At 39.0% G+C, this 22,006-nt stretch overlaps 1 protein-coding gene across 1 annotated transcript in view; it reads right to left on the bottom strand.

Moving 5' to 3' along the window:
- nrxn2b (neurexin 2b) overlaps positions 1-22,006 on the bottom strand; it is a 649,237-nt gene that overhangs the window by 307,054 nt on the left and 320,177 nt on the right. Inside the window, exons 13-14 of the mRNA XM_085349739.1 lie at positions 21,017-21,398; positions 19,868-20,058 (exon numbers count right to left, since the gene is read on the bottom strand). Of these exons, the coding sequence (XP_085205865.1) occupies positions 19,868-20,058; positions 21,017-21,398 (573 nt within the window). The remainder of the gene's footprint in view (positions 1-19,867; positions 20,059-21,016; positions 21,399-22,006) is intronic.

The raw sequence follows: 22,006 nt of genomic DNA, 5'->3' as shown, positions 1-22,006 counted from the left end.
GAGGTTTTTTCTCCTGAGAGACACTCTGACAAAAGGCTTGTCACTGAGGTGGCAAGAACATGTCTGAAGAACATGTTCGATTCAAAGAAACAGCTTATGGTTGACATGTGTAAACTGTACAGTAGCAAGCCACAAGGATTGGCAATGTCATGTGAAACCTGACAGACGTATTCCACCAACATGTCCGTGTACTGCACTCTCATGGAGTGAAAGATAAACATATAAAGCTCTTTAAGCAGACAGAATTTGCGAATCCTAAGCAAAATGATAAAGCTACAAATGAAGGTCTCTTTATATTACTACATAAAAGGAAATAACCATCACTTTTTCTGTCTTCCAATTATTTTCCCTCTCTCTTTTTCTATTTCAGCCCTCTGTTCTGGAAAGTTTTGCAGAAAATGCCAAGCGAAATTATGATAAACACAAAAAGGCCTTTGATGTAAATGCATATGAATAAACACGGTTTGAAATGCTTCAGGCTTTTCATATCATCAAAACTCCTACTTTACGCTTTATCTTTAAGAAGGCATAAAACGAGCATCCGGCAAAACCTTTCACACAGGGGCAAGATCCTGCTACAAAGATAAGGCCATCTGAAAACCTTCCTACTTGGACAAACTACAATAATAATTTTTTCACAGCTGAAAACCAGAACTTTCAACTGAGAAGCAATGAGCCACAAGGTCAATTATATGTGGACTTTGTGTAATGGAATGAGTCAATGATGTTTGCCAAGTCGTGTCTAGAATTAATGAGTACTTGACACTTCATATTTTCCAGCCAGGGCTCCCGGGCATTATAATCAATACAAGGAAAGCATTAGCTGTCCAACTGAATGATGTCCTGAAATCATGGCTGTAAGAACCATTTAGCAAATATGAAATTATCAGTATGGTATTAATCTCAAAAGAGCAAACAACGCATTTCTGCAGAAGTCAACAGCATGTTAGAGATTGTACTAACCAGTAGGGGTGCAACGATATTCGTATCGATATTGAACCGTTCGATACAGTGCTTTCGGTTCGGTACGCATATGTATCGAACAATACAAAATTTGTAATTTATTTTATCAACTTTCCTTCTGACTATGCTGTCTGTGTTGAGCACTCAGTGAATCTGCGTTTGACTACTCCGCCTAGGGTCGACAGTGCAGCCTAGGCGGAGTAGTCGAACGCAGATTCACTGAGCGCTCAACACAGACAGCATCGTCAGAAGGAAGAGCGCAGGGCAAGCTAGCGAGACAGAAGTTAAGCTCTCCTTACAACATGGACCTCCCCCACCCTCATTCAGATCTGGCGTTTGGAATTATTTTGGTTTTCATGTGGCGTATGACCCTGAAGGTAAGCAGTCATGGACTAAAGTAAAACAGTATGTTGGATGTGCCATGCAATGCTTAATTACATGGGTGGGAACTAGTGTGTTAGCGCAGTTAGCTCGTTAACGTGTTGGCCGTCTAGCCCCATGCACGGGGCGATCGGCGGTAGCTCGTTAACGGAGATTTGCCGTGTTGTGGCGTTAAGGTCATTTCAACGAGATTAACCTGAAAGCACTAGTGGGAACACAACGAATATGACTGCACATTTACGCCGACATCATCCTAGTGCAAAGACAAGTGGAAGCAGAAAAAAAACAAGCAAGCATGCTACTAACTTTAGCCGAGTCATTTAGACAGCTGTTAGCACATGATTCTCCTTATATATGTTTAATATGCTGCTGAGAATATAGCCCAGAAGAAGCGGATAGTATAGCTTTTATTTTGGAAAGAGACATTTCTCTGTAATAAACTCTCTTTTCCAAAGATGAGTGATTCCTCAATCAGATACAGGGCTCGCAATATCGCTAGCCCAACGTCCTGGAGCTAGCGATTTTTTTCAGTCGGGGTACCAAAATCTATCTCTGCCCTGCCCGTCGGGCTATTGTAGGAAAAATATATGTCAATGCTTTTGCATTCTTTCAGAAATGTAGCTGGGTAATTATGTCATTGGCATCGGTGAGCCACTGTCAATATGTGACATATTGAAATCGCGTTTGAATTTGCGCTTGTTTTTTTGCTTTCACTTTGCAATCGCGCGAACTGTGTATAGAGAGCGACAGCACTGATCTGTGAGTGATGATAATTTGCGCACCAATTCCTCTGACATCGTCTTATTAATTGTTAGCTTACTATGCAAACATGACAAGTGAAATCTCCCGCAACTTAAACATGTGAGAGGTTGATCGCGCAGAGAATCGCTGAGCTTATGTGAGTACGTGTGTAAAAGCAGCAGGATTTATATTTGACTACGATGACCTGGATGATTGAGAACCTTCACAGACAGATATATATTTTAGTTCTGCTGAGCCAAATAAGACAGGTCAGGGTGAAGAAGTGACAGCCAAAGAAAAGCTTACCACAAAACGGAGAAGTTATGACAAATCAGACTATACGGCAAAAAGAAAGTGCAGCTTTATGGTTTCATGGACAAAAGAATTTCTGTGGCTGCAATATGACGAGCTAAATAACCAGGGCTGCACATAAGTGGTCCGCAGGTGCGCATTCGCTGTCAAAATAAAAAACACGCACAAGGGTTAGGGTTAAATTTAAAAACTGTACTTTTGAGTTAAAATATATATTTATAATTTTAATAAATGACAAATTAAAAAGGCATGAACATTTTTTTTGTATCGAAAAAATATCGAACCGTGACACCAAAGTATCGAACCGAACCGAACCGTGAATTTTGTGTATCGTTGCACCCCTACTAACCAGCTGCATAACTAGAGCAGACGAGACAGGAGGGAGGGCTGTGCCAGATGTACTGTAAAAATTAGTCATGCAAGTTTTGTTTTCTTTCAGTGGAGTAAAGAGTACAGCTGAAGAATAAGTATGCAGCGTAGATGCACACGCCCACTCAGCGAACTGGGGTCTCGCTGTGCTCCGATTGGAGTTGAATATCTTTTCATTTGAATTACAGATTTCTTTGGCTAAAGTTTTGCCTCCCTTGTTCATCTGGGCCATGGACGTTTTATTCCACAGCAAATATTAAAGCTCATCTACCTTCATTTTTTTGGTTTTCTGTTTCTTTCATCTAACACGGTTTCAGCATTGTTTTACTGTGAAGGTTCCTGACATCTGAAGAGATCACCTACTTACATCACAACTTTCTTATCTATTAATTTTCTGTTTATACAGTAGAATGCTTCAATTTCGCGCAGTTATAATGAGCACAATTTTACCATTTTTACATTTGACAGATGCTCCTAATTTAGGCTCATTTGTTTTCACACTTATTTGAAAAATAACTTTTTTTTTTTGGACGGGGCTATGGCTCTCTACATCCTCTTGCAGACCATTACATGTGGAAACCATTTGAATACAAGCGCGCTGATCCACACAGGTGTGCACATGGGTGTTCACTGTTCGTAGACTTAAATTACACCTTTCTTGGCTACTACTTCAAAGCACATTGTGCGTTGTCTGTCCTGCGTGCTGCACAACAACATTGAATATTTAGTATTTACTGCTGTTTACACTTAGCTAGATTAATGTGATGGTGTTGTGTTTAGTATGTTGCTTTGGTTTTTTTGCTTGTTTTCTATTCTTTCTCTCTCAACAGGTGATCCAGGAGATTTTATTTTATTTATTTATTTATTTTTTCCCCTTTCTCACTGTCCCTCTCCCCTTCTGTTTTTCTTTTCCTTCCTCTTTCTTTCTCACTTTCCTATCCCTCACTCATGTCTGTCCCGTCTGTAAAAACTGAAAATAAAATAAAATAAATAATAAAAACAAAGGTCGATCAAATGGACCAATACGGCAATGCCACGATGATCCATTTGGCAAAATAAATCCATTGGGTATCCTTGTTGGTCTTCAGACAACAATTGTGACGGCAAAAGAACCAAATGGGACAGGCAAAAAATAAAAATTAAAAAATTAAAAAAATAACTTTTTTTTTTTTTTACTTTTAAAACATAAAACATAAGTAAGGCGCCGACTTTACTTTCAATCACATCTATAATTTGCTGTGAGCTGTGATTTAGCACACAGTGCTACTGATAGTCAGGTTCAGAGCTTAGCAAAACTCTCTGTTTATACACCACTTTGCATTTCATTATTAGTTATTATTAATCTCTGGCTCTCTTCCAGACAGAGTCTTTTTTCGTGTCTGCCCAAACCCGTCGTGGCAGATGGCTGCTGCTTCCTGAGCCTGGTTCTTTATGTTCCAAGTCCTTGCTCACAGGGGGTGATCTGATTTTTGGGGTTTTCTCCCTATTACCGTGGGGTTTTTACCTCACAATATAAAGTGCCTTAAGGCAACTGTTGTGATTTGGCGCTACACAAATAAAACTGAGTTGAATTGGATAAAATGATTTCTGGAGAGATGATGTCTATCATGTTGTGACTACCTACTTTAATATTTGAATATGACGAGTGCAGTGTTGTTACAGTTTTGGGACTGTTTAAGAACAAAAGTTTAGAACGATGAGTAACCATTTTCCTCCCAGCCAGAGACTGTGTCGTGGTCTGGGCTCTGCTGTCCCAGCAGTAATGCATGGCTGTTCTGCTGAAGAGCTCAAAGACATCCACAAGACGGGACCAATTACAGCCTCCCAGACCTCACCGGAGAACACCACCTCCACATCTCTACGGTTACCATAATGACCTCTCAGGGGCTGATGGGAGGAATTGGGATGCTTGGATACAGAGCTCTAGAGAGTGTCTGACAGCACCATGTGCAAGAGCACACTGCATAACGTTTACACTAGACAAAAAAGATTTTAAAGGGTTTTAAAGTAAAATATAGATCTCCTTAATAATGGTTTCATTTCTCTTTCATGGTGTGAAACCTCATACAAAAGACTTTGTGGGACTTGGATGGATCACTTTGGGAACAATGGAAGGTCTTCAACACTTGACCCTTTTTTGATAACTCTCAATTTTATATTCTTAGAAGTGCAATGTTAAAATCTATTATTATTTAGCCCACATTGGAATACCATCAATTTACTGTAAGCCTGCAAAGTAGCAGAAGATTTGTAAATAAAGAAAAATCTTAATTATGTAAAATATTTCAGCAACATTTCCATTGCAGGATTCACATTTAAGCAAATATTTGCCACTGGCCATATTACCTCCTTTGCTCAAAGGGTTGGATTTTCTTGAGCTGTATTGATTCCAGTAAAGCACAAGCAAGCTCAAAGAGTACTCAAAGATTTGCTTAGCTGTTATAAATATGACTGTGCTGAAAGTTTCAGGCAGAAAATCGTATAACAGCACAGTGACAGTGGGAAACGTGGCATCAGATCTAAGTGAAACTGTCAGAAGTTAAATTGTTTTTCTAAGAAAAACCGGGGCTTTCTCGGCTTCAAATCTGAAGGTTAGCAAGAAGGCTGACAAAGAGGGTAGTACATGACATTGAAAAATGCTTTGCATAAATTGAGAAGTTGGATCCGAAGCAATATCACCCAGGCAAGAAGAGAAATGGAAAACAATTTCATCACAGACACAGAATTTCCTTAAGTTCTCTCTGTTGTCCACATTCATGGTGGTGCACAAAATGACACTAAGCAACACAGTGGGTTCCCTTCTCATTTAAATATGCAGAATGATTGACGATAAGATTCTACCGTAATTGAAAGCGAGAGTCTGGTTTAATATCACAGTAAATATCACAACAAATCCTCTTATCACCGGGGTAGCGATAATTTTGTCCAAGCAATTTTAGATGTCCCCACAATAAGAAAGTATTCAGCTCTTTTCACAGCTTGTTTTATTCTATGACAGACCAGCAGCATGCAGGCACGCAAGACAAAGGAGCTTTTTGTTTCCAACTTTTTTTGGAAGAATTTTGTTTCAGTGAGATGTATGAGTCCGGACAGTTTCGGCTGTGTCTGTGTATATCCACTGTGTACTTTGGTCTGAAAAATGGCCAAAGTTTGCAGGATAAAAAAAAATGTTTGAAAGACATAGCCGCATTTAGTGCTTTGTCTACAAGTCCCAAAGCTCCAATTTGATCCCTTTTATTATTTTATACTTATCTGCACACCACACAAAGCTCTTGCAAAGATACATACATATGCATAGAATAGTTGTTTAAGATTTTAATTCATTTTCTGAAAAAAATGTTGTTTAAATCCAATAACAATGTTAAGCTGTTCATTTTATGCGGTCAGTATGGCTCGTCAGCTCAAGACAGGAACTGTATCTCATCCCTCCCTGTAATTGGCTCCCAAAGTGCAGTGATGGTATTGCAGTCTTTGCCCATAACTTGCAAAACATATTTTTTGTGTGTGTGTGTCTATATATAATATAAAGTCTGATAATGACAACAGGCAACGAATGCACAATGCCCGATCCGGTCTCTAAACAACACTCTGGCTCCTTCTTGCTGATTCCCTGCTGTACACAAAGCTGACCATTAACTTTCATTGAATGCTCATGCATTTCTCAAGTCTTCACTCTGGCTGTTGCTTCTTTTTGCTTCAATATTATGCTTGCTACAAGTTGCTAAGATTAAATAATCACTGAAGAGAAAGACATGCAAAAACACGCATTTATACAGAGTGTTAGCAATGGCAGAGCACGTTACTGCAGAGGTTTGATGAGGGAGGGGATTGCACTCCAGGCTTGGCTGGGACAATGGCATCCAGCAGGAAGATGCAGGGAATCTGTGATTGCTAATTACAGACGCTCAAAAAATCTGTAAGGATGCCTCAACAAGATGACTGGTGTAGAGAATAAATGTTGACGCAGCTTGTGCGTTAATTGCTGATGCTAAATTATAAGACGTATAATTATGTTGTATGTTATGTCTCTGTTTTGGATGTGTGCTTTTGAGATGTTTTGAATACTGCCTGAGGGGGTAAAAAAAAAAGAAAAGATTCAAGGCAAGTAAAGCTGTAATTATATGATACAATTGTGACAGCAGGTGCATTCTTGCTCTTGCTCCTGCTAAATGTTACAGCAGCAACAGGTGGAATTCATTTTTAAAACTAATCCTCGTCTAAAAAAAGGACCACAGACAGAGTCAACTGAAAAGACCAGTAAGGTGAAATGCAGTCTAATAATATTTAGCTAACATCACCAGCAAAGCAATGATGAATATTCACGTTGATTTTTTGATCCTTGATAGGAAAAGCTTTAACCCACAGCCACGTTAGTGATACTTTTTGCATAATTAAATGAGCCATTACATTTCTTTGACTGCAGGTAATACGAGCAACAGAACTCAAGAAGGGGAAGAAATGTTCTTGATTAGCAATTTGCTCATTATTGTTTGTTAATCTACATCAACAAAAACAAAGTATGACTGAATTAAATACTCTAATAAGAGAGACGTGGCTTCTGCAAATACCAAAAACGTAGTAATTGTACAAAACATTTCAGGTCTGATTCACAGTAGATTAGTTGTGACATCAACAAAACAGCAACATAAAATATCGCGCAGCCTTATGAGTCAACTAGAGAAGAAAACTGAAATGTTCTTTTATAGGTGACAAGAGGCGTTGTGTGTCCCATGACCAAACCTTTCAGTTGATATTAGCACCATAGTGAATGGGATTACAGTACATAAGGTAATGTAATGTGTTTTTTCATCAAGAATAGCATTGCTTGTGGTGTTAACATCCATAAGGTCTGTGCTGCGCTGGAACTGGTGCGCTCTCTTTTAATAAAGCCCTCGATACACTATAATAATTTATGGCATAGCCTGTGGTATTAAAATTATACAAGCTATAACCAACCCATAATTTCCCCACTGGCTGTATATCTAGATTAGAAAAAGAGAAGAAAACAATGGCAAACTCATTATTTCTACAACAAAAAGGGAAATAACACACGTAACCGCAACTTTACATTGACGCAAACTCACTCTGTTGTCACGCGAGTCCTTGAAGGGGCTTGAGCAGAATTTGTGCCCGTGCTTGCCTGTGACACTTTCTGAAAGATTGTATAGTGACACAGACAGGCATTATTACACACTTTCATGCTTCCATTCTCTCTCTATGAAATGTCACTCCATATTCAATGTCCTTTCGCTTTGCCTTGGCTCTATTGCACTTCAGCTTTTTCGACTTTGCTCGGTCACCCTTCTTCACTCTCCATTTTGCCCGTATTTGTCTTCATTTCTCTGCCCTCTTATTTCCCATCCTCACTGTTTTACACTCACAATATTCTTGCCTTGTCTGTCTTTATCTCCTTTTTACAATCCCTGTCTCTTTGCTTTACTTAGTTCCAGCTGACATGCGGTGCAAATGCCAGCACAGGTCAGTTGTTCTTACTGGTTATGCGAGTGTCTGGTTTTCATTACATCAATCAAAACTAGCAGAAGCTGAGCACGGACAGCATGCACTTTTGAACTGATGATGTCTTTTAGGTAAGACTTTTGGTTTTGCCCATAAATGAGTGCCTGATCAATTTCTGGTTAATATAGCACAGATGTTACAATCACAGAAGGGTTTGAGATACCTGCGAATCAGACAGTTTGCTCATATCTTTCCCAGTAGCTGCTCCCACAGTGTCCTAGCAGCTTACTTTTGATGAAACAAGTCTGCAATATCACATCAATCTTTCTCTGCTGAACAGATTTCACACATTTTAAACATGTATAATTCTGTGTTAACAAGATCAATAGGACCAAAGGTTGGCTTCTCTATCACAGTTCTTTCTTTTCTGTTATTTTCCATTGTCCAGATATATCTCTATTTACATAAACTGTGATCCACATTATACAGCTTATGTAAAATGAAAATTGAGTGACTTTTATTCAATTTTTTTTTGCTTCTTTTATTTCCTCTGACTTCAAAAAAGGTATCAATCACAGCCAAAGGGATTTTTTTGTTTTGTTTTTGTAAGCAAGACTCAGTTGTCATGCAATATGTGGATGAAGGAGAATTAAATAAAACATGGAACAGTGCAATGACGTGCAAGATGCATGAAAGAAAAAACACTGAGGTTTCCCGAGAACCAGTAAGAAGTCGCTGAACTGTTAAAAGATCTGGGCGAGCACGAATAAATTTGCTTTGATAAAGGCTTGTTAAGAACAGAGAGAAACGTTTAGCTTGGAAACTGATACACATAGCACTGCAAATAGTTTCAATTACTGATAAATGGCATCATATGGTCCAGAAAGGTGGAGCTGTGGTTGGCTGGTAATGCTACATTAGCACCAGGGAAGTTGCTCTTTTCAAAGGGATGTTAATGCTTCATGATGGCAATTACAATACGTGGAATGTGTTTTTGATAATCTGCTGATTAATTGTAACAAATCATCAAAATCCAGAGTGTTATACAGGACCAGTATGTCATTAATGACACCCTGCAGAATGATATGTAAGCAGAATCTATACAGCTGTATACAAAAAGAAATATCTAAAGAAATATATAAAGAAATATCATTTTTCACTTGTATTCATATCCTGGCTGTAATATAATTGTTAATTAATAAAGACATTCTTAATCATCGTGAAAAAATACAAACGTAACTGAACAAAAATGTCAAACATGGCGTAACAGCGGCACATTCTGGAGTCTTTCAGCCTCTCTTCCCCAGTATTTCTGACATGATGGAGAAGGGGTCCTGTTAGTTTGGAAAACAACACATGCACCCTTGACAATTTTGCATTCATAAGGGGCATTATTACTAGCCAGACACCTGCAGGTGAGTATCACCCAGCCAATGGGGCTCTAGGGAGTTATGACGATTTGGAACAAAAGCAGTTCCATTATCTGCTAACTAACCAACACTGAGTGTGGTTGAATTAGAGACCTTTTTTGTTGGTCTAAATTGAAAATCGTGTGGAAGGACAATTTGAAAGGTTCTATAACTGAAACAGTAGGAAATTGAGTCCAGTTATAATCTTTCTGGTGTTAGATAAATAAATTATTTTGCTACAGTTCTTGCATAACTGTCACCCATTACCTTTCCCCGCATTAACTGAACTTTCTGCTTTCTGCACTAATTGCTTACTTAGTTTTTGAAATGGCTCTCTTTACTGTGTCTCCTCTCCCATCAGTCCTTCAACATTTCACCTGGGAGTTATGGAAAACAAGATTTCTTTTCACTGGCTCATCTGCCAGGAGAGATGTTATAAATACATCAGTGGAAAAACAAAGTGCCATCTCCTTTCTGCCCTTCTACTTGAATGGATAAGAATTCAAGTGTTTTTCTTGATGAGCTCAATTAAATGTGCTTTTCCACGCCGATTAACTATCGTGAAACTGTTTAATATACATTGCATTTTTTGCATTTGTCTGCATAAAGGTTGTAAGACAGCACAGAATAAAAAGCCTAGAAAAGAGCATTAGGGTGCAGAAACAGACACACTCTCAGAAGAAATGCTCACTTTATCTCAGCTCCACCTTCAGTGAGGAAGCCAGCTTTTGAGAGAGAAGCCAGAAATGGAGAGAGAAGAAGGTGGGGTGGAAGGAAAAAAATGGCCAAAGCTCAGAGTAATGCCACAGTAAATTGTATTGGAAGACAGGTCAGAGCAAGAAAAAAAGTTAAAACACACTGCTCTATTGCAGCACTCATGCTCCCTAGGCCGTCATTTACTGAGAGAGCCCTGACACTGAGCGGAAAATAGAGGGGGTAGAGAAGGATATGGGAGGGAATTGAATCAAAAGAAAACAAAAGGAGTCTGGATGGCAAGTGAGACTTTACAGGAGTATGCGGAGAACCTGTATAGAGGATACTGGGTTCGCATGGCATCTGATGTCTCAGCACCATGTAAAAAATAACTTTTCTTTATTGGATGATGGGCATAAGCTAAAAACTGTAATTACAATCAGTGCTTATGTCCGTTTTGGAACTATGGCTGATTAAACTGTAGTTAAAACTATTCTAGGTGTTGATTGTAAACGTTAATGAGGAAGATAAGGACAGTGATCTCAGCATCATCAATTAAGCTGCTGCTGATGTAGATTGTGACAAATAAACGGTGCGATGCCTCTGAAATCATCCCGCCCAGATTGCCAACACTGTCCTCACCTTCCTAAAGCTTCGCAGGAATATGCGCCATTCAACCGGGTGAGGAAACAGCTCGAGACAGTTATACTGTTTGATTTCAGGTGCTAATCCGATTTGTAGCATATGATTTGTTCGTTATTATTATGCAAATGCTTCCAAGCGCTGCTTTGGCAGATCTTCATTACATTGCCTTCTCCCTCTCTGTCGTTCATGATCCAACGCCAGGTGCAAAGTGAAGCAGTGTTAAAGAGGAAATTGAATACAGCGCATGTTCTGTAATTCATCTGGTACACAGGTTTTTCTCACGTTTCTCTTCCAAAGTAAATGAGATTCTAGAGAAAAATCAGACATCCACACCAAGTTCACTGTTTATGCTCAGAACAGTTACAGTTAAAAATTCCCAAAGGACCACTGGGACCTCGAGAATGAACGAATAGAGACAAGTGAAAAAGCTGTTGTCCTTTACCTGACGCAACAAACTGACTTGTATACAACTCCATAACAAATTAGAGGGACCATTTTTTATTTGATAGTCAGTGCTGTAATCAGGCTCATACCGCCCACAATCACTGGACGAGAATTTGTAATTCAAAACATCCAATATGATTCATTACTCTAAACTCCTGTGTAAATGCTTCACTTTAAACAATAAAGAGGCGTGTGCAGTGACTAACACAGATAATGTCTGGAAAACTGACACTGTTTTATTAACAGCTTTATCAATACCTTACTTGTTTAAGAGGAAAAAATATTGGATTGGTATTAGGGCTGTGCGATATGACCAAAATCTCATATCCCGATATAAGAATTCTATCGTCCCGATAACGATATAAATCACAAAAATGTAACATTTTCTGTAAATTATGTGAATCTCGGGCAGCTCGACTTGCGGGAAGTGTTTCCAGCTGCGCGTCATGTAGCTGGAGTCGAGTGTTTTAACCAATGCATGAAACTATACATTTTTAGACATAAATTGTAACAGCCGCCGTTTTCTTTGTGAGTATTTATTACACGGCGTGCTGCGGGGAAAAGCCTGTTCTAACGTTTGAGTCTAAGGTTTATTTTTTAGCACCTGGCGGCTCTTTTTTGCTTCTCATCCATAAATAATCTGCTCTTTCACGTGATTCAGTTTATTTTGAAAAGTCTCAACAGGATCTTGAGCTTTATTGTGAAAGGTTTATGTGGTACATAAACAAGCGGACACGCGGTGGTGTTACCGTCGTTGTTGCTAACGACAACGCATAAAAACAGGCGCTTGTCCGTCGGTAGTGTGGTTATATTAAATATAAGAGAAAGAGAGAACTTTAAGAAATTAATATAGGCACTACAGTGACCATCAAAAAGGTGAAAAAAATATTGCCGTAAACAGTTTATTTTGTGACACCACGAAACAAACGATAGCGTAAAATGAAACGATAGACGTTTTTATATCGTCATCCGATATATATCGTTACATCGAACAGCCCTAATTGGTATCGGTACAGGAGATATGAGTTATCTGTATTTGACATGAGCCATTCTTAATTCAGATATCAATGAGTTATTAATATGCTCCCAGAAAAGCAAAGGATCTAACCTAGTGAAAGCAAAAATAGTTCTTTGTAGAGTGGCCATTAGAGAAGTTGTAGTCAATGACACCTCCACACTGGTTTGTGCAATCAGTCAGGGTGGCTTGGCCTTGACATTTCAGATTGCTTTGGTTGGCTGTCAGCATATTTGAATAGTTGAAATTGTGTATAGAGGTGAAGAAGAAGACTGGCAGTATTTACATTTAAGACATATAAAGCACTTTGAGTGCTGGAAAGGTGTTACATAAATGCAAGTACAGCCTGAAATACAGGCAAATGTAATTTCAATTTTAACTGTTGGACATTTTTTTTGTTGCACTGTACGAGATCTTTATTTAACAGTTCTTTTGTAACTGTTGGCACAAAGAAGCAGGCTTTAAAGGCTATTCACATGGACATGACACTCAGAAAGAGGGCGACAAAAAGAGGCAAAAGAGATGGAGAAGAGAAATGTATTCCTTTCACATAATAGAACGGGCCCTAGCATTATGGTAATGACATACAATATAATGGGAGGACAGGAAACCCCTCGGGATGTAATAGTGTATGTACATCATCAAAGGATGACTAGATTTTGATGTTTTAGGTCCATCCTGACAAAAGATTCCTTTGAATAAGCGGAAATGTGAAACCAGTGGTGACAGTGTTCTCAGGAGGACGGGGCTGGGCACCCACGGTAGCAGCGATGATGTTCTGCTCATGACCAGCGCCTGATGCAAGACATTGTTGCCCTTACAGTACACCCTTCAAGGCCCGATGTTGGGCAGCGGAAAATATACACAGTCAAGTGTTTATAAAACACATACTATGGCTGAGTCAAGGTCAGAGGTAGTTAAAGTTATGTTCATTTTATCTCAGAATGTGGGGACGATCACACTGTTTACCGAATACACTCGAAGCCACTGTGTCCTTGAGTGAGACAATGAATTCCTAGCAGCTCCAGGGCTGCTGTACTGCTGCTCATCGTGATCCTCTTACAGAGAAGGGAGGCAAAAGATATATCTCGCCTGTGGGGAGGACAAGCAAGCAAAAATTTCTATGAAGTGTGACAATATTCCCCTAAATCCATAATATAAGAATGACTGAACCACTTACATATACTAGTTTGCTATTTTTTTCTTCATGTATCTTGGCAGAGAGCAGATATACTAAGAAAAGCACAGTTTTTCTGAAAACCCAGAATGGTTCCTAGTAGCCACATCGCTGTTATGCATTTGAACATGGATGAACAGTTGCGGCCTTTCCATATTTTATGGGATCACTTCAGATGACATGGTTCTGTTTCCTGACAAACTGAAAACCTTTAGAGTATCTATCAGTTTTGGGAAGTAGATTCTGCCTTTTAACTCTATCCACTGCCACAGGAGAGTGCTAAAGTTTTCCAGGAGAGAGGAAGGTAGCGATCTAGGTTTTCCTAACTTGGAAGTAGCTGACATAGAATATAGAAAAATGAAAGGGCATCTCAGCAGCATGAAACTTTTGATTAACGACACCGACTGTTAGGTATTTTAGTACCATGGTAGCATTTACTGGATATTGTTTTATAGTGACATTATACAGGAAAACTGTCATTCAATAAGGCCCCTTTGTTTTAGTTATTTTTCTCTTTGACCCAAGAATTGATGTGTGAGAATCACAGGCTGGTACAAGGTTGAAATACCACAGAGATCACTCCCTCAGCTACATTAGTTTCTTAATCTTTTAGACGCCTGTTGAAGGCCAAATGGTTTGTTTCAGATTTCACTAATGAAAGAACTCTTTGTTTTGTGCCTTGAAAATATGTCGCTGAGATAATCACAATTGTAGCTGAACTGATACACTACACAAAGGATGCTTCTTCACCCAAGGGCAGGAAGACGCTGCCTTATCTTGGTCTGTACTGGTTTAAACTGATAAATCTGCTGTCTCATGAATTTTACCCTCTATATAAACTGTTGTACTTGTGAATAAAGTTGAGTCACTTTGGGAAGACAATCTAAAGCAGTCTCTGTTTTCTTGTTCTCCCAAGCTGCTCCCGAGCTCGTACTAACACGCTGAATGGCATGCTTGAATATTGCTTGAGAATATATTTGACTGTGTTACAGACTAAGGGACATTCTCTGCTGATAGGTGAAGGTACATTCTCTGCTGATAGACGTCCACGCCTCGAAGGAAGTCGATCCACGGATTAGGCCCTGGAAACCGTTTCCTTCACCGACGCTTTTGAATTCTGCCTGAATCCTGTATTTACTTCCACTGACCATTTGCATGTGCCTCTAAAAAAATGGTAACAGAAAAAGAAACTGAAATCCACGAAGAATTAATCTTCTGGTCTATGTAAAATATAAAAGGATTTTGGTGCTGTGGCTGTATTCGTTAGAGACTTTAGGTAGTGGTCAGATGCTGACATTATTGCAAAGCTTTGGGTCAATCAAATGGCTAATCTCTATTTTACTGTGGAGCTCATTAAATGTGTGTACCTGTTTGTCTTTCTCTCCTGTTCTCCATATTGTGCTTCAATTTGTTCTGCTTTTGTTGGGAAATGGAATGTCATTGCTTTACAATTCCACAAAAATATGCCTCATTAGCTAGCATCTTCAAAAGAAAGGGACACATACTGTCTAAATACGCTCCTCCTAGATTCATCTCCTCATCCTGAATAGATTTATTCTACTGTTGTTAATGTCCCTCATTTCCCCATCACTGTATAAGGCAATTAATATCTTTGACATTCTCGTGTTTCTTGTATAGTAAAACAAATTATTCCCTCAGGGCAATCAATGTTTATGTTTACCTCCTTTTCCACAGGCACTGTTCACTTCAGTTTCAGATTTAAAAGAGGTAAAAAGCATCACTGTAATAACAGTCAGCCTGAAGTTAAACTAGCAGTCATCTGCTTCGTATTGGGGCAGCTGTGGCTCAGGTGGTGGAGTGGGTCAGTGGATCAATCCCCAGCAGCTCCTACTGATCCCAGAGTTGAACACAATGCTGTGTGTGCAAATCTGTGTGTGACTGGGTGTATGATAGAGAGATTAAGAAAGCACTTCGAGTGCTCAAATTGAGTAGCGCCAGTCAAATGACCTACATTTAAGAATTTATTGTTTTATTTTGATGAAATCTGTCGTTAGTGCTGAGGTTTAAGGCAGCTCAGCTTCCCAACTTAAATAATTTTCTCCCAAAATTCAAAATGCATAACTGAGATTTTAATATGTAATAACTACCATGTGTTTAGTAAAGTACATTTCCGTGCATCCATAAGAATGGATCTCCATCCAACAGTATGACTGCTACAATAGTAGTAAAAATGTGTATATTTAGTGTACAGGATGTAGCAAAGGACACATATTCTCATTGGCTTTAGTGAAAAACGAATTACCGGTAAGTGTCCTTATATAGCACTAATGAATTAACGATCAACATATCATTGTTAAATTAATTGTGATAACTGCCATAATTAGCATAAACAAATTGGGTCTCTTAGCCTTTGTCCACCCCAAATGGTGTTGTTGGTGCAAGCGAAATGAAAACATATCATGTATACCCTGTAGCTTCCTGTCACAACGAAAGAATCTGCTAATTGTTCTTGTTATCTTTCCAGGGGGAGGCTGTCGTCTTGGTGATAGTCTCGTTAATATAATTATAGTGAAGCCTGAAAATGAACGAGGTAATTAGTAATGTAACATGATATCAGTTAGACCTTGTGACATTTAAAATATGTCATTATTGAAGACTCAAAAACAGCATTAGTTAAGAGATGAAACATTTCAAACAGGAAACGTGGGGATAGACCAACACCCCATCAGATTTAGGGTTAAAAAATGGAAAATATGGAAAGAGGCAAATGGAGCGCTCACAGCATGAGGCATCAAATGAAATTCCTGCAGAGAATAAAGCGAGTGTTTAATCAAGAAAATCCTTTTTTACATTTTTATTTATTCTGGGGTAATTAATTTTGTAGCAATAATTAATAATTAATTATTGGATCAAAGCAGAGACTCTGCAGGCATGTTAGTAATCAATAACAATTCACACCAAGACGAAGCCAAAGATTCTACAAACTGTTTCAATTAATTCCGTTGTGTCTTTTGATTATATAGGACAAAACTAGTGGTAATACTTATAATGACCCTCATGTGTGATGATAATAGTTATTATTTTACCCCAAACTTTGATCTTACTAAGTCTAACCAAGTAGGTTTGGGGCTCAAACCATCCACATAATTGTTTGCAAACCAATTATTAACCAATCTGTAACCATTAATAATCGTTGCATTGTTTTTACTGTAATTTCCTATCTATTATATATTCTAAACAAGTAATAAATGTGTAATTTCACGTTCCATAAATAAGCCCTCATCGTGATATCATATTGAGCTCATCATGATTTGTGTTCTCTTTGACCTTATTATTGGGTCTTTCCATCATATGCCATCATATGATAATAATAGTTTTAAAATGTCCTAGAATAAAACAAGCTATTGCAGTAGAAGAATATGGTAACAACTTGCAGTATGTTGACAAAACTGACGCAGCCGTATTCCCTTTGTGATGTATGTTGAACATGCATCACAACGGGTCTTGCTCTAAGACCTGCCTTTACTCTACAAAACCGCTCAGTGCTATCCTTGGGAGACTGTGTGTGTTGTTCCATCATCATACTTTAGCTGACAAAGAGGAATGCCTTGAAGATTTTTTGCCTGTCCAAAAACAAAGGAAAGGAAAACAGAGAGCACAAAACCCATTTTCCCCATTTTCTCTGTGCAATTACACAGATAAAGCTTGGAGAATTGGATTTTTTTTTCCCCTTTGAAATGCAGACTGAAATGGTGTTAAAGCAAAGCAAAGAGATTGAGAGGAACGTCTTATTGTTGCTATTTCGTCTGGTTTTTTGGGTTTTTTAAACACAGCTTTGTGTGTAACCACTGAAAAGTAACACGAGTATATAAAAAAAGGGGAAAAACATATTCTGTTTATCAAATTTAAATATATATATTTATATATATAATTCTCGAGAGCCTTTCATCACCTATGAAACTATACACATTTAGCCCTGGTGGTTTGTTCTCGTGTTTACAGTGTTTGAGCGCAATATTTTGTCAGGAGGATTGTCACAGATATTCTCTGTGGTTCTACTGTGTTTGAATGCCCAATTTGACAAGTGAATTGAGGATAGAGACATCCCCTAACCCCCTCAAAAGTCCTCTAAAGTGATATTTACAGCCATTATTCTTCCCACTAGCACCAAGCTGCTTCGATATCTACCCCCTGCAGACAAGAATTGTTCAAATAAAGAAAAGGAACCCTGAAAATACATAGATTTTGAACACAGCAGCATGGACATTAACGACACAGATGGAGGGTTATTCCCCAGCCATGTTGAGAATGTGTTGATTGGACAATGAAAAGATGCCTTCTGCCCCATTTAAGAAAAAGAAAATCAATTTGGTGTCTGTAATTTTGAATATGCAAATTGTGCCATTGTTGCTGTATACTTCTGTGCTGGGCAGCTGTCTTTGTATGTTCAGTTGGAAGCATATTATTAGAATCAAGTACAGTTTGGTATCACTTCAGTGCATAATCAGTAGTTGTATTGCTTGCAGAAGAGTTCATCTGACAGCCACGTGTAGTCACGTGTAGATTAATATAACCATGCTGTCATCACACGCTTGCATTCTGACAAGTATCGGTGGGTGTCATGGTGTTACATGTCTTCACTCATACATACTGAATATTCATTAAACAAATTCTCAAATAAACTCTGTGTTTTTCTGTTTTTAACACAGAACAGAGCGTGTGTGCAATAGCGACTTAAATGCAGCTAATTAAGCCTACTTTGTGGAGCAGCAGCCAGTTCTGCACTGTTAAAAACACTAATTTTAGAAAATTGCCACATCTTTTGAAAAAATGGCCATAAACACAAATTCAAGACAACAGCTGTGCTTTGGTTGCAGCTATATTTACAATGATCACTCTGTGAGCAAATTCTCATGCACAGAGAGGAGACATGCAAACACATGCAATGTAAATAATTTGTAAACTATAGGAATATAAATGGGATTGTCTCATTCTGTATCTCACTCGTAATATATCCAACCTGCTCGCCTCGCAGTGCACAGTAGACATACTGTATACATGCAGTGCATGGGGAGATATGGATTTCCCATTCCTCTATACGTCTTCCTCTACAGACTGCCACAGGATTATTCTGTTTTGGTGGACTGTGCATACTGCAATGGACAAAACTGGAAAAAAGGGTAAGGTCTGTGAATAAATCATTCCCCCCAAAAAAAGCTTTTTGATCTTTTGACTCCTCACAGACATCAGTGTGCCCAGTGAGTCACCCTGACTTCTGATGTGTCTTACACAAAAATTCCCTGTAACCTCAGGAGCACTCCAAGCTCTGGGACACAACACTGGCAAAATCAAAGTGTTTCCTCCAGTGTCAAACGTAATGTGCGTTCATGGTGGCACTTGAAAGAGTCTAGCCGTGGTCACACGGCAGTCTATCCTCTGCTGTCCATTGTTAATACCCTACATCCAAGAAGTGCGTGTTACTTTTTGATTGCTGACATTCTTAAAGCAGACCAAAGATATTATTCACATGCTGTAAAACATTTTGTGGAACTGCCGAGCGCCTTCCTTTGAAGGCTTATATTTAGAGCGGATTCACAGAGACGCAACATTTAAAAAGTCAAAGTAGTAAAAGGTGCCTCCATCACATAAGCTCATTATTTTGTGGGTAAAAGTAATTCACTATGTGTTTTTGTTTTTTAAAAATCTTCAGTCTAAACAAGAAGCGATGAGCAGTTATTGTTTCTGGTATGATTCTTTTTGTTGTGTGATGTTGGATTTAGGTCAGATAGTGTTATTGCCCTCCTCCTGCTGAACAAGGAGGATCACCTTTTAAAGCAAACAGCCTTTTTATTTCAACCACTGTCCACTCTTGATTGGCCAGCATATTTACACATGAAGCTCAGGATGAAGAGAGATTTATTTTTCTCTGTTAATCACATATGCCCGGACAAAGAAACAAAAAACAAACGCACCTGGTAACACAACCAAAGTGGATTTTGGAGCCATTTTTGTGCAATATGTGTGAAAGAAAATGGATATTTAACAAGAATATCAAACCAGAACTGTGCTACATGCCCACAAAAACAAAGGAATCCTCAAGAAAACCAATGAATATGCAGAAGTCCTTTCCGAAAAGCCACTGGGATGCTCAGAGTGGTTATAATTTAGATGGATTTGAGCTGGCGTGTGTTTATGGCCATCCTCCAACAACACTAAAGGGACAGGCCAAGGATGACACTGGGATAGTTATTTCCTGCAAGTGCCAATGTTTTCTGGAAGATTTTACAGTGCTGCTGTTACCTTTGAGGTCCAGGTTGCGCGCTCCATTGGAGTGCTGAGTAACGGTGCGTGAGTCAATCTTGAGTGTGTGTACATTGTTGGCATCCCGGGACACCACCACATTGTGCCACTGGTTGTCGTTGAGTGGTTTGTCTGAGTTGCCCTTCATCAGCGACGGGCCATTGCCAAGATCAAAGACGTAATGGATGTACCTTTGAAGAAAGACGTCAGGATTAGGACTGTGTTCCTAACTCTTGTAACTCAACAGCGGTGCACGAGTTAAACAAACTCATTTGTTTCAGGCACTTTTTATTCCACTAAAAGATGCTCCAAGATGCTGTAAGAACATTTTTTGGGGGGAAAATACCAACCGTTTATGTAACTGTACCTGGAAACTGTGATTTGTTTTGGAGTTTTTTCTGGCTGGTTAAACATGTAAATATAGATACCTACTTTGTCTAAAACTCTGTGCTTGGCCACAGGCAGATGAGGTGGCACAGTTCCCTCCTTCACACAAATATGGCTGTCTTTTGTGTTGTGGGTTAAAGCTAATGTGCTTGTTTCATTCAAGGTATGTGATTTTTTTTCTACCTTGAGTCCAATTCCTTTATGTAGCCTCTTGTCTTTTCAGGGTAGAAGCAGCTCAGGCTTTTGTGTTATAATGATGCCGAATTCAGAGCACAAGGGAAGAGACAAACACTACCAAAAGCCTCTTTTGGAGACCCTAATTATAAGCAGCTTTTAGGTTGATAAGATTCACAAGTCCAGCCACTTTATTTTGGGGTTGTGATGGCTTTGTCAAGTCTTTGTAGAAAAAAAAAACAACCTGAGAAAAACCAGATATCTCTACTTCCTGTTGACCAACCACTAACAAGCTACAGCATGCGAAGCTTTCAGCTGAGCTTTTAAGATGACTGATTATGATTACTCACAAACATACTCTAAACTAAGTTACACCGAGCCCAGTCTGATTCATAGCAGCATTAAATGACTCACTGATCTGTGGGGAAAATATATGTGCTTATGTGCTCTATGTAAAAACAAGGGCTGGTGGACAGAAATCTGCAGAGCGCAGGGGAAAAGCAACATCATCTTTTTTAGGCATAGCATACAATAATGAAAAAACATAAAATGATTTAGACAATTAAGAAAAACCCAAGTAAAACTCACCCCTTTACCAGTTCCACAACTATAAAGTCGCTCCCATCTCCGGAGTTGAAGAGCATCAGGCCATCAGGCGTGGTGGTTTTAAACTGAAAGAACAGGTGCATGGAGGCATACGCTTGTAACGTCGCTAATGCTAAGTAGCTGCCTTTTGTTCGAAATGTCACCGGATCCGCAATGATGTGGCGCATGCCAAAGCGGGCATTCAGCTCGCAGTAGGAGATGTCCCCGTTTTTACACTGGTCTAGATATGGCACACTATTGAAGGTCAGGCCCTGCAGATGGCCAATGAAGTTTGAGGGGACCACGGATATGAAGCGGCGCTCAGTCATGATGCCCGTCTCAATGTTGTGGAACTCAAGATGTGTGTGGGCACCAGTCATCTGGCCTAAAGATTGTGGATAACAAAGATAACAAAGAAAAAAAACATTAGCAGATGGTACTATATTTCATTATTATTAGCCTTTATTCATTTATTTTATAATTATTATTATTATCTTTACAGTATAGTAATCAGTTATATTGCTGATCTACGCTAAACAATACAGTTGTGTTTCAGGACAGATAAGGAGTAATCGTCTTGGTAAACTGCAGATTAAAATCCTTTCCCTACTAAAACCCAGAAGAGCCTGCAAGGCATCTCTTGGCATCATTTCCTTTTTTCTTTCCCAGGCACTAGTTTGTGAATAATGTCAGTCTTCACAGGGTTGATTTTCACTAATGGTCTCGACATGCCCACTCTTTTTTTTCCCCTCTGCATCTACCACACACACTCAAACTCACCTTTTCGCTCAGCCTTTGCCCTCCCATCCTTTCGCCTGAGGCCACAATGTTATGTGTGCCTCTGATGCCACCTTGTATTTGACCTTTTATCCTTCTCTTGGATGCAGGCAGAACCAATTTCTTTGAACTTTGTTCATTGGCTTGCTCACTCGTGGTAAGTAAAATAGCAATCCCCAAAAAAGCTCTGGCTGTATTCAGCGTCAAATATGTATG

The sequence above is a fragment of the Diplotaxodon limnothrissa genome, linkage group LG3 (genome assembly GCF_057381915.1).
Source record: "Diplotaxodon limnothrissa isolate DT_005_m linkage group LG3, D_limnothrissa_male_GT1.1, whole genome shotgun sequence".
Lineage (NCBI taxonomy): Eukaryota > Metazoa > Chordata > Actinopteri > Cichliformes > Cichlidae > Diplotaxodon > Diplotaxodon limnothrissa.
Note: the sequence above shows the minus strand (reverse complement) of the source record. Positions and strands in the feature narration are given on the sequence as shown.